The 14,141-nt window shown below is 41.6% G+C and overlaps 1 protein-coding gene across 20 annotated transcripts in view; it reads left to right on the forward strand.

Moving 5' to 3' along the window:
* bt (projectin protein bent) overlaps positions 1–14,141 on the forward strand; it is a 276,654-nt gene that overhangs the window by 214,345 nt on the left and 48,168 nt on the right. For all 20 annotated transcript variants that reach the window (XM_017609687.1, XM_017609704.1, XM_017609702.1 and 17 more), the window contains 2 exons: positions 512–9,982; positions 12,773–13,751. In XM_017609687.1, the coding sequence (XP_017465176.1) occupies positions 512–9,982; positions 12,773–13,751 (10,450 nt within the window). The remainder of the gene's footprint in view (positions 1–511; positions 9,983–12,772; positions 13,752–14,141) is intronic.

Genomic DNA, 14,141 nt, shown 5'->3' on the forward strand with positions numbered 1-14,141 from the left:
ATAGGAAATGACGCTCGAAAAAATACAAACTAAGCGGCTGATCTTTGTTGACAACAGGCCCCAAAGCAACAATTGGTCTGAAAACTAAGGTCAGTGATTTTTAAGTAAAACTTTTGAATAATAAATAAAACTTACAAGGTGAGTTTAATACCGCATACGTTTTATTTACTGAACGAAAAATAAAACTCTTTTATTAAGGCGGATAGACAGATGAATCCTCCTTAAGTGTAATTTATTTGAAGAAAAATAAATCTCAAAAAGTAAGTATTATTTTTCGAGCAAACATAGAACTCATGCAATAATTCTTAAATTTGATGATACAGATAAAAATCGTAAAATCTAGGTTTATTGCGCGAATGAGTAGATCTCTAAAAACGATCATTTTCATATACTAAATCATGTATTTCCGAACATCATCTTTCATGTTTATTTACTTGAAACAAATTTGGGCCCATAACAGTTATTAGCGGTCCCTGAATTCAATTTTGAAAAATTTCAATTCTTTTCGCAGTAATACCATCGAAACCTGGAGCACCTGAGCCCAAAGATTGGACCGCTAACAAGGTTGAGCTTGTTTGGAAAGAGCCATCAAGTGATGGTGGCTCTCCGATAACTGGTTACATCATCGAGATGAAAGACAAATACAGCCCAATGTGGGAAAAGGCCTTGGAAACCAATGATGCTAACCCAACAGCTACCATCAATGGCTTGATAGAAGGAAACGAGTATCAGTTCAGAGTCATGGCCGTAAATAAAGCGGGTCCTTCAGAAGCGTCCGACTCCAGTAAAACCTTCATTGCTAAACCAAGATTCCTTGCACCAAAAATTGATCGTCGTAATTTACGTGACGTAACGATTTCTGCTGGTACACCACTCAAATTAGACGCAGTTATAACCGGTGAGCCTGCGCCTAAGGTAGATTGGCGTTTCAATAACGGTCCTCTTCATTCGAGCAACACGGTTACTATTGAAAGTCCTGATTATTTCACAAAACTTGTAGTGCGACCAACTACACGAGGTGATACTGGTGAATATGTAGTAACAGCCACAAATAGCTCGGGCAAAGACAGTGTATTAATAAATGTTGTGATAACCGATAAACCGAGCCCGCCAAAAGGACCCTTGAAAATTTCTGATGTTCACAAAGAAGGCTGTCATCTGAAGTGGAAGCGTCCTGTTGATGATGGTGGCAGTCCAATTGAATATTTCCAGATTGACAAGCTTGATCCAGAAACTGGTTGTTGGGTACCCGTTTGTCGTTCCACAGAACCCCAGGCAGATATCACGGGCTTAAAGCCGGGCAGTGAATACAAATTCCGTGTCTCAGCCGTAAATGCTGAAGGTGAGTCAGAGCCTTTAGTTGGAGATGAATCCATAATAGCCAAAAATCCCTTTGACGAGCCTGGTAAACCCGAGAATCTTCGCGCCACTGATTGGGATAAGGATCACATTGATTTAGCCTGGACTCCGCCATTAAGCGACGGTGGCTCTCCGATTACAGGGTATATCGTTGAAAAGAAGGATAAATATGGACAATGGGAGAAAGCTCTCGAAGTGCCAGCTGCTCAATGCAAAGCAACTATTTCTGATGTAATTGAGGGACAAGCATACGAGTTCCGCGTGTCTGCTGTCAACGCGGGCGGCATAGGTGAGCCGTCTGATGCCACATCGCCAATAATTGCCAAACCCAGAAACAAAGCGCCCCTTATTGATCGTACCAACCTAATTGAAGTGCGCATCAAAGCTGGTCAACCATTTTCATTCGATGTTAAAGTGTCTGGTGAACCGGCTCCAAAAACAAAATGGTTGCTGAAGAAACGTGAAGTGGTTACAAAAGATAATGTTAAAGTAAAACACGTCGACTATAATACAAAACTGAAAGTTGCAAATGCAACACGCACTGACTCTGGCGTATACACAGTGCATGCAGAAAATGCCAACGGAGAAGACTCTGCAGATGTCAAGGTTGTAGTTATTGACAAGCCATCTCCTCCCAATGGCCCACTTAAAGTTAATAATGTTCATGCTAAAGGATGTACTCTTAACTGGAATCCTCCTGATGATGATGGAGGTCAGCCAATCGATTCCTATGTTATTGAAAAACTTGACGAAATTAGTGGCCGATGGGTGCCTGCCGGGGAAACTGAAGGACCAGGAACCAAATTCGATGTGCAAGGTTTGACACCGGGACATAAATACAAGTTCCGAGTTCGTGCGAGAAACCGCCAAGGAGTTTCAGATCCACTCACAACACCACACGCGACTGAAGCGAAAAATCCATACGATGAACCATCGAAACCGGGTACACCTGTTATTAAAGATTTCGATAAAGATTTTGTCGATTTAGAATGGACGAGACCAGAAACCGATGGTGGCTCACCAATTACAGGTTATGTGATTGAAAAACGTGATAAATATTCACCGGAATGGGAAGAGTGCGCCGAAGTTACAGATGATGTTTGCAGTGGGCATGTACCCAATTTGACCGAGGGTGTAAAATACGAATTCCGCGTACGTGGCGTGAATAAAGCCGGAAAGGGTGAACCCAGTGATGCCACTGCACCTCATGTCGCTCGCAGTAAAAGCGTTCCTCCAAAAATTGATCGCAACTACATGTTGGACATTAAAGTTCGTGCTGGACAAACATTTGAGTTTGATGTGCCAGTGATTGGCGAACCAGTGCCAAGCAAGGAATGGTCTCACGAAGGCAACATGATTATAAACACAGATCGAGTTAAAATTACTAATGATGACTATCGTACAAAGATTCGTGTTATTGACGCCAAACGTGTTGACACAGGTGTCTACCAATTGACAGCCCATAATATCAATGGCACCGATCGAGCCACAGTCAAAGTAACCGTATTGGATGTTCCAGCAGCGCCAGAAGGTCCACTGAGACCGCAGGACGTAACAAAGACTTCTATAACGCTTAGTTGGCGTCCACCTAGGGACGATGGCGGCTCTGAAATTACACACTATGTTGTGGAAAAAATGGATACCGCCGCCATGCGGTGGATACCAGTAGGAGAAAGCCCAGATACGCAAATCCGGGCTGATAATTTAATTGAGGACCACGACTACAATTTCCGTGTACGTGCCGTAAACAAGCAAGGCGAGTCTTTGCCACTGGCGACCACACAGGCAATCACCGCCAAAGATCCATTCTCGCGACCTGATAAACCCGGACAGCCAAAACCAGTGGATTGGGGTAAAAACTTTGTTGAACTTAAATGGCCTGTTCCTAAACGTGACGGCGGATCACCGATCACGGGATATATTGTTGAAAAACGACCGAAATTCGGTCAATGGGAAAAGGCAGCAGATGTGCCAGGCGGTGAAAGTCAAGCGAAAATACCAGATTTAACTGAAAATGGTGAATATGAATTCCGAGTTATTGCTGTAAACAAAGCGGGCCGCAGCGACCCCTCTGATCCATCACCTTTGGTAACATGCAAACCACAATTCATGGCCCCCTATTTCGACAAGTCGTTATTGGAAGATATCACCGTTCATGCAGGAAAACGTTTAGGCTGGACACTTCCAATCGAAGCGTCGCCAAGGCCAACTGTGAAATGGTCATTTAATGGCGTGGAAATTCAACCAAGCCCTCGTGTTGATATGAACTTGTTCCACAACGAATTGACATTTGAAATATCCTCAGCTCTGCGTACCGACGAAGGTCGTTACTCCTTGTTATTGAAGAACGAGTATGGGTCATTTGAAGCATCAGCCCATGCCACGGTCTTGGATCGTCCTAGCCCACCTATTGGTCCCCTTAATGTGGCTAACATTACAAAAGAAGGATGTCATCTTTCTTGGGGAGTTCCGAAAGACGATGGTGGTTCGCCAATTTTGCATTATGTAATTGAGAAAATGGACCTTTCACGTGGAACGTGGTCAGATGCTGGCATGAGCACACATCCAGTGCATGACGTAACGCGATTAGTTCACCGTAAGGAATATTTATTCCGTGTGAAAGCTGTAAATGCCATTGGTGAATCGGATCCATTGGAATTGCCATCAAGTATTGTTGCTAAGAATGAATTTGATGAACCTGATGCACCGGGCCGACCTCAGGTAACTGACTGGGATCGCGACCGTGTGGATTTGCAATGGACGCCACCCAAATCAGATGGAGGCGCAGCAATCACTGAATATATAATACAAAAGAAAGAAAAGGGTAGTCCATACTGGGTGAATACTCAACATGTCCCAGCTGACAAAACGGCAGCGACTGTATCTGGTTTGACTGAAGGTCAGGAATATGAATTCCGCATAATTGCGGTTAATAAGGTCGGACAATCTGAGCCATCAGAGCCTTCGGATCTTGTGATGGCAAAGGCTCGGTACCTAGCACCTAAGATTATAACTCCTCTTCAAGATATAAGAATAAAAGCTGGTCTTATTTTCCACATTGATATTGACTTTATTGGGGAACCGGTTCCGGAAGTTATTTGGAACCACAATAATGCTCCCTTAACCTCCAATGAACGATCAACTATTACATCTGTTGGTCATCATACCGTTGTGCATATCGTTAATTGCCAACGAAACAATTCAGGCACGTACCATCTGTTAATACGAAATGACTCTGGCATTGATGAAGCCAGTTTCCAATTAGCTGTTTTGGATCGACCAGGTCCACCAATTGGCCCTATGGAATACGAGGAGGTTACAGCTAATTCAGTAACCATTTCATGGAAACCTCCCACAGATAATGGCGGTTCTGAAATTTCAGCCTATGTCATTGAGAAGCGAGACCTTACTCACGGCGGTGGATGGGTACCCGCTGTGACTTACGTTAATGCAAAATACAATCATGCGGTTGTTCCTCGTCTGCTCGAAGGCACAAAATACGAGTTCCGCGTTATGGCTGAAAACTTGCAAGGCCGCTCAGATCCTCTTGAGAGCGGGGAGCCTATTATTGCCAAAAATCAATACACAGTGCCTGGAATACCAAGCAAACCCGAACTTACTGACAGCGACAAAACGCATATCGCATTCAAATGGAAATCGCCAATCAGCAATGGTGGATCACCCGTCTTGGGTTACGATATTGAACGCCGTGATTTGACAACTGGCCGTTGGGTACGCATCAATGCTGAACCTGTACCCCTTACCGAATATACTGACGAACGTGTAAGCCCAGATCATCAGTATCAATACCGCGTCTCCGCTGTGAATGCTGCAGGTAGTGGGAAACCGTCAGAACCAAGTAATACATTCAGCGCCCGACCGATGCGTGAGAAACCGAGACTGCATCTGGATGGCCTTGTCGGACGAAAGATTAAAGTCAGAGCTGGTGAACCAGTCAACCTTAATATACCAATATCAGGTGCCCCAACACCAACCATTGAGTGGAAGCGCGGTGACCTCAAAATTCCCGAAACTAACAAAATTTCCTACAACACCAACTCTGAACGCACAATATTCCGAATAGACGATTCCACTAGACAGGATGCTGGTTTGTACACAGTTACTGCCTCAAATGAGTTCGGCAAAGACTCTGCGGATATTGAAATCATAGTCGTGGACAAACCAAGTCCACCTCAAGGACCTCTCAATTACACAGAGGTTGCTCCTGACCATATAAGCCTAGCATGGAACCCACCAAAAGACAACGGAGGCAGTGAAATTACTGGTTACGTTATTGAATTCAGTGAATTCGGAGTTGATAATTGGCGTCCAGTACCTGGCTACTGCCCAAAAACCAATTACACCGTTAAGAACCTAGTTGAAGGCAAAAAGTATGTCTTCCGCGTCATGGCCGAAAACATTTACGGCATTTCTGAGCCATTGGAAGGCAAACCTGTTGTGGCTAAATCGCCCTTCGATCCACCAGATGCACCCAGCCAACCGCAAGTTAATTCATATTCTCCAAGTTCTGCTAGTTTGGAATGGCATCCACCAGAGTACTGCGGCGGTAAGCCAATCACTGGTTACATAGTAGAGCGGCGTGAACGTGGTGGCGAATGGATTAAATGCAATAATTATCCCACACCAAACACAAGTTATACAGTACAAGACTTGCGGGAAGGAAGTCGCTATGAGTTCCGTGTGACTGCCGTAAATGAAGCTGGACCTGGTAAACCATCAAAACCATCAGAACCAATTACTGCACAACTTCAGCGGTACAAACCTGATGCTCCAGAACCGCCTAAACCAGATCGTATCACTAGAAATGGTGTTACTTTATCGTGGAGGCCACCAAGGTTTGACGGGAAATCTAAAATCAAGGGGTACTATTTGGAAATACGTCCAAAAGACTCAAAGAATTGGCTGCCGGTTAATGAACTTCCAATCACGGACACAGTTTATCATGTACCCAATCTTGAGGAAGGAAAAGAATACTCATTTCGTGTATTTGGTGAAAACGAGGTCGGACGCTCCGATCCATCGAAGCCGTCCCAACCAATTGTTATTGAAGAACAACCAAATAAACCACGCATGGATCTTGGTGGTGTACGCGATATTGTGTGTCGTGCCGGAGACGACTTTTGCATACATGTGCCATATGTTGGTTTCCCTAAGCCAACTGCACATTGGTATTCGAATGATCTACTCATAGAAGATGATGGTCGCCGTATATTCCAACACTTGACTGACGATGCCGCATCATTTGTGGTAAAAAATTCAAAACGTTCTGACTCGGGTCAATATAGACTGCAATTGAAAAACCCGTCCGGATTTGATACAGCTACAATAAATGTGAAGGTACTAGATCGTCCACGACCACCAACAAATCTATGTGCTGATGAATTCGCCGGAGATGCGCTAACACTCTACTGGACACCACCTAAAGATGACGGCGGTTCTCCTATAACAAATTACATTGTTGAAAGGAAAGAGAAATCGTCAAATACATGGACGAAAGTAAACAGCTATTGCACCGTACCATTCTTGCGCATACGGAACTTAACCCTCGGCAGAGATTACGACTTCCGAGTTTATGCCGAAAATAAGTATGGTCAGTCCGAGCCAGCCACAACTTGCGAACCTATTCGTGCTCGTCATCCATTCGATGTACCGAACGCGCCTGGCATTCCTCGTGGAATTGATTCAAGTGAAGATAGCATTACAATTACTTGGGCCAAGCCAAGACATGATGGTGGTTCACCAATTACTGGTTATATCATCGAGAAACGCCTAATTAGCGAAGAGAAATGGACTAAAGCCATTCACGCCCATTGCCCGGATTTGACTTGTAGAATACCAAATCTAATTGAAAATGGTGAATATGAATTCAGAGTTGCAGCGGTGAATGCAGCTGGACAATCACCTTATAGTGCTTCCAGTGACCCTATTTATTGTCGCCGTCCACCACATGCGCCAAAGATTACCTCAGATCTGTCTATAAGAGACATGACAGTTATAGCCGGAGAAGAATTCCGCATAACAGTTCCGTATACTGCAAATCCTCGTGCTGTTCCGTCATGGTCGATAAATGGCCAAGAAGTCATACAAGATGGTCGCATTAAATTTGACACGAACGATTACAGTTCTGTTTTCTATAATAAATCTGCCAAACGCTCAGAAACCGGCTCTTATACAATAACATTGACTAATAGTAAGGGCTCTGACACGGCTTCCTGTCACGTAACAGTTGTGGACCGACCTAGTCCACCTCAGGGACCATTGTCAGTGTACGATATAACACCAGACACGTGTACATTGTCCTGGAAAACACCACTGGATGATGGTGGATCGCCAATTACCAACTATGTGGTCGAAAAGTTAGATAACAGTGGTAGCTGGACTAAAGTCAGCAGTTTCATACGCAATACCCATTACGATGTTATGGGACTAGAACCCAATCGTAAATATCATTTCCGTGTACGTGCAGAGAACCAATATGGCCTCTCCGATCCGATAGAGTTAACTGATCCAGTTGTCGCGAAATACCAATTCACAGTGCCAGATCCACCTGGCCAACCGAAGGTTATCGATTGGGATTCAGGAAACGTTACACTCATATGGGCTCGTCCACCTAGTGACGGAGGTTCAAGAATACAAGGCTATCAAATTGAATATCGTGACATTGTAAATGACTCCTCGTGGAATACATACGAATTTGTGATTAAAGATACCAAATATCAGCTTTATAATCTCACAAACGGCTGCGAGTATGAATTCCGTATAAAGGCAAAGAACGCCGCTGGCTTCAGTAAACCATCACCACCATCATCCAAATTTAAGCTGAAGGGCAAATTCACAGTACCATCACCGCCGGGCACACCTCAGGTGACGAAGGTTGGGAAAAACTACGTTGACCTCAAATGGGAAAAACCAACAAGCGACGGTGGTTCGCGAATAACAGGATATATTGTTGAGCGTCGTGATGTTGGCGGGGCAGTTTGGGTTAAATGTAATGATTACAACGTGATGGATACCGAGTATACCGTACTCAATTTAATCGAAATGGGAGACTATGAATTCCGCATTTTCGCCGTAAATGCCGCCGGCCGATCTGAGCCGAGCTCTTGCACTATGCCCATAAAGGTATGCGAAGTGATCGGCGGTGAAAAGCCAGAATGGGTGACACGTTTACAAGACCGTATTGCACCATGTGGCAAGGACTTTACTTTGGAGTGCAAAGCCATAGGTAAGCCATTACCAAATGCCAGGTGGTTACGTAATGGCAAAGAAATTCAATTGGGCAGTGGACGGTTTGTCAGCGATAGCAAAGATGGTGTATTTCGTTTGCACATTTCAAACATCCAATCTGGCGATGAGGGTGACTACACCTGCGAAGCATTTAATTCTCTTGGATTTGTACACACCACTGGTCATTTGAAGATAGGTTCACCGCCAGTTATCACTCGCTGCCCAAGTGAACTCTTGATGGCAGAAGGTGACAATACTAAAATTAAAGTTTACTACACAGGTGACCAGCCAATGACAGTTACTGTCACCAGAAACAATGAGATTATTTCCGAAAAAGATGAACCACACTTCAAATGCACTGTGTTTGATGACTACGTGGCAATATTTATTCGAGACATCGTCAAAGATGATTCTGGGCTTTATCAAATTAAGTTTGAAAATGAATCTGGTACTGCGATAGGCCAATTCGATGTTCGAATCACTGGACTGCCATCCGCGCCTGTAGGCCCAATGGGTGTGTCACATATCAACAAGCATTCTTGCTCGCTAACCTGGAGACCACCTTCTTATGACGGCGGTCTGCGCGTAACACACTATGTCGTAGAACGAAAGGACGTAAGTTCACCACACTGGATAACCGTATCAAGCTTCTGCAAAGACTTGTCGTTTAATCTACAAGGACTTATCGAAAACCAAGAATATATCTTCAGAGTAATGGCTGTAAACGACAATGGCATGGGACCGCCATTAGAAGGCTTGAATCCTATTCGAGCAAAGGCGCCTATCGACCCACCATCGCCGCCTGGCAAACCAAGTGTAACCGAAATTGGCGGTGATTTTGTTCATCTCGAATGGGCCAAACCGGAATCAGATGGTGGCGCTCATATTCAAGGCTACTGGGTTGACAAGCGCGAAGTTGGTAGTAACACATGGCAACGTGTTAATGTTACCATTTGCCTTACCAACCAGATAAACTGCTCGAATTTGATTGAAGGCCGACAATACGAATTCCGTATTTATGCACAAAATGAAGCTGGGTTATCAAAAGAGTCCACGAATTCCACCGCGGTTAAGGTAATTGATCCACAAGCCGCTACTCCACCAATCATTGTTAAACCCTTGAGCCCTGCATCTTGCATTCAAAATCACAATGCACAATTTACGTGCACTATTACTGGTTTACCACGCCCAGTAATTACATGGTACAAAGGAGCTCGAGAAATCACCAATGGCGCGCGCTATCATATGTACGCTGAAGGGGATAACTACTTCCTGAATATCACCGACGTCTTTGGCGAAGACGCAGATGAATACGTTTGTCGTGCTGTCAACAAGGCGGGCGCTAAGTCAACGCGCGCTGCTTTGGCCATATTGAGTAAGTACCTTTTCTATTTTCAGCCCAACAGTACACACCATTACTACCTTTTTCATTTATTTAATGATTTTTCCTTTTCGCGGCAGTTTGAAGAGATTTTAGTAATCGGAATCCTACTTACTTACTTAGTTAATTTCCCTAATCCACTTATTCGTTAAATCTGAAAATCTTAATCTAATTTAAATTTGAAAGAAGTTATAAATCTGCAAACCATTTAGCATGAAACTTATTACTTACGACGACTTATTCATCGTCAAATCAATGAGAAGAAAGCCAAAAATCGTAACCTAATTAAAATATAAAAGAAGAAGTTAGAAGGCAAACTATTTAGCCTGAAACTCTATTCATCTAAAATGTTAATAAAAGCTTTGAAAAAATATTATACCCTTAGAAGCAAAAAACTAAACCAACTTCAATTTTCATATAAAAATTTAAGATTGTCGTTAATTTCTTCATGATCCAATGAATGAATTTAAAACAAATTAACACGAAACCACCTGTGAGTTAACACATTTCCTTTAAAAAAGGAATTATAGAGGTCAGTTAGCGTGGTTCAAAGTTACGCGGTAACATACATTAAAAAAAAATTATATATTCCGACGAACTGATAACCTTCTCCTTTTTGTGAAGTCGGTTAAAAAACAAAACCAACTTCAATTCTCATATACAAAATTTAAGGATATCGTTAATTTGTTCTTGATCCAATGATCGGGCTTAAAACAAATTAGTATGGCACCACATTTTGAGGTAACACCTTTCCTTTAAAAAAAAAGAATTATAGAAATCGGTTAACGTGATCCAAAGTTATGCGGTAACATACATTAACAAAATATATATATTCCGACGAACTGATAACCGGTAAAAAATCAAATAAAAAGACTTTTTAATATACCAAGTTTCGATAAATGGATTAAAAAGTAGAGAGTAATTTTACCTAGTAGAATTTGTCTTGATATGTTTTGATTTTAAAATTTTAACAAAAGTCATCAACGGCAATTTATGAGATTAAAAATGAAAAACGTGAGTAGGCTAGTTTTGCATGTTCTATTTATTTTACGTTCTATCCCGGCAAAAAATCGGTAATCGCTTTTAGTGGTAACGTGTTCTAGAACGCATTGTCTTATAATGTCTTCTAAATTTTTCGCTTCTTTTAGGCTTTTCCGGTAATGCATAGTAGAAGGTTCTACAATATTTTGTTAATTTCGCTGCTTTGATTCATTACGGGGAATGCCAAGTAGAATGCTTCACCGTAGTCAACTGAAAAATATAATGAATACTCAAAAATTCTTTTCTACCGTTATTTTTGTGAAAAATTCCATAGCATAAAAATCATGTTTTTTGTACATGAGTGAGGAAGTACAATTTTAAGTTTCATTAAATATGTATGTATGTACATTAGGGTGGTTCAAAAATGCATGTGAAAAAGTAAAGCCGGAATTTTTATGCTCTCACCCCCTAGGATTGTTTTATACCGAAAAAAATATATCACTATTTTTTAAATTTGAAATCAAAAAATATTTAGAGGTCGCTCAAAGCCTCAAAGTTTTCCATGTATTTTATATGGGGAAAAATTGTTTATTTAACCATTTTTTCATCGCAACTATAATTTATATGTCCGCCAAAAACCCACAAAAACCCCAAAAATGCAATGGGCGGACCAATAAATATTCGATAGTATTAAAAAATGGATAAATAAGCAATTGAGTATTATTATTGAAAATCTCCTGAAGAGAAGCAGAGTTTTCCGATCGAAAAATATTGATTTCCAAGAGTTCTATACCATTTCTACGAAAAGTTGTTTTTTCCATATAAAAATACTTGGAAAACTTTGAGCGCTTTGAGCGACCTCTAAATATTTTTTTGATTACAAAATAAAAAAATAGGAGTACACTTTTTTTCGATATAGAACAATCCTAGGGGGTGAGAGCATTACACTTCCGACTTTACTCTTTTTGTACCACCCTAATGTACATACCGATTTTTAAGTAAGATCTAAATACCTAAATATATACATATATAAATATGTTGGCCGCTGTGGTGTAGTGGTAAGCAGTGCGCGCTTCCACTCCGCAGCACCTGGGTTCAAGCCCTGGTCAAAGCAACATCGCAAATAAATTTAGAAAAATGTTTTTTCTTAACAGCGGTCGTCCCCCGGCAGGCAATGGCATATCTCCGAGTGTATTTCTGCCATGAAAAACCGCTTCTCATAAAAATACAATCGCCGTTCGGAGTCGGAGGGGAAGCTCGGCCAAACACTAACATATGTGTAAGCGCCAATCTATTATTATTATTATATGTATGTATAAAAACTGATTTATAAAAATCCCAATCTTTTAAGACAATCTGTATTTTCGGTTTTCAATTTAATATACATAAGTATGTACTTATCTAGGCATTCTACATTAGTTTCTCTGTAAGGAATTCTTTTTTCGATTCTCTGCATTCTGTTTATCCATGCGTTCTCCCTTCGTTCGAATGTAATGCTGCGGGTAAGCGCTTACGGCCAATGACATGCCCATGTTAAAATAATGCCTTCTTGAAGCGAAAGGGTAAGTGATTCCCATCGCCTAATTCGATTCCATTTTAACTTCTTTTGTAATCGTGTTTTTTGCTGGGATGGTATACTATCCTAATCATATAATGTCTCAATTAACTTTTACTATAATAATAATAGTGAAATCTAAATAAACATAAAAGCGAGTTGATATAAACGTGGTAATAGCTTTCCCCTAACGTCTGCGGTCTACTTCCAATAATTTTCATGAAATTTTTTCTTTTCTATTTTTCTAGCTGCTCCCAAATTGAATGTTCCTCCACGGTTCCGCGACACAGCTTACTTCGACAAGGGTGAAAATGTTGTCATAAAAATTCCATTCACCGGATTCAGGAAACCAAGAATTACTTGGGTACGGGAAGGTGAAATTATTGAGTCAGGTGGGCATTATAGTGTTGAAGTTAAGGAACGTCATGCAGTGTTGATTATTCGAGATGGCTCGAAACTGGACTCGGGACCCTATGTTATAACTGCTGAAAATGACCTAGGCTCCGATACGGCTACAATTAGAATTCAGATCAGCGATCGCCCTGATCCACCCAGATTCCCACTCATTGAGAATATCAGTACTGAGTCTTTATCACTGAGTTGGAAGGCTCCCGTGTGGGATGGTGGCAGTGAAATAACCAATTATGTAGTAGAAAAACGCGAGCATCCAATGTCATCATGGATCCGCGTTGGAAATACACGCCTAACTGCAATGGCTGTTACTGGCCTAACACCAGGAAAGGAATATGAATTCCGAATTTATGCTGACAATGTATATGGCCGTTCAGATCCGTCGGAAATTAGTACACTGATCAAGACAAGAGAAATCATAAAAAAGAAGCCGGCTGAAAGACGTTGGGAAATCGATGAGCATGGCAGAAAAGTTAGAGGCAAAGCTGATGGACCAATTAAAGATTACGATTCGTATGTCTTTGACATATATTCCAAGTTTGTACCACAGCCCGTGGAAATTTCACATGACTCGGTTTACGACAAATATGACATTTTGGAAGAAATTGGTGCTGGCGCCTTTGGCGTTGTACACCGCTGCCGCGAACGTAGCACCGGTAACATATTTGCGGCGAAATTCATTCCTGTATCCCACGCGGTTGAGAAGGATCTAATAAGGCGGGAAATCGACGTGATGAACCAGTTGCATCATCAGAAACTAATCAATCTACATGATGCATTTGAAGACGATGATGAGATGGTGCTCATTTTAGAATTGTGAGTGTATCAAACGCAGCATGTGTTGTATTAGCTCTTGAATTTCGATCCAAAATACGTGCTATACTTATACGGTTTTCAAAAAAGGTTGTATTTAGATAGGGTCCAGTACAAAATGAAAATAGGTATCTTATTGTTCCTGAGCCCCCTTTTTTTAAACGTGATTTTCGTACCTGATTCACTTATTTATTACCAGCTTTACTATTTTCAACAAGTAAGAAAGTCTAAATTCGGGCTGAGCGGAACATTAATACCCGGCGCTAGTATTAAATATATGTTTTTCACCTTTCCGAAAGCTACCGCAACATGGTAAGCCGGGGTGTATCAATTTTGAGTAAATTACCGTTCTTAAATTTCGAAATATTGAAGTTTTAAGCATTTCTGAAATTT

This window comes from Rhagoletis zephyria, unplaced genomic scaffold, assembly GCF_001687245.7.
Source record: "Rhagoletis zephyria isolate East Lansing unplaced genomic scaffold, Rhagoletis_zephyria_1.1 Rzeph_scaffold_00248, whole genome shotgun sequence".
NCBI lineage: Eukaryota > Metazoa > Arthropoda > Insecta > Diptera > Tephritidae > Rhagoletis > Rhagoletis zephyria.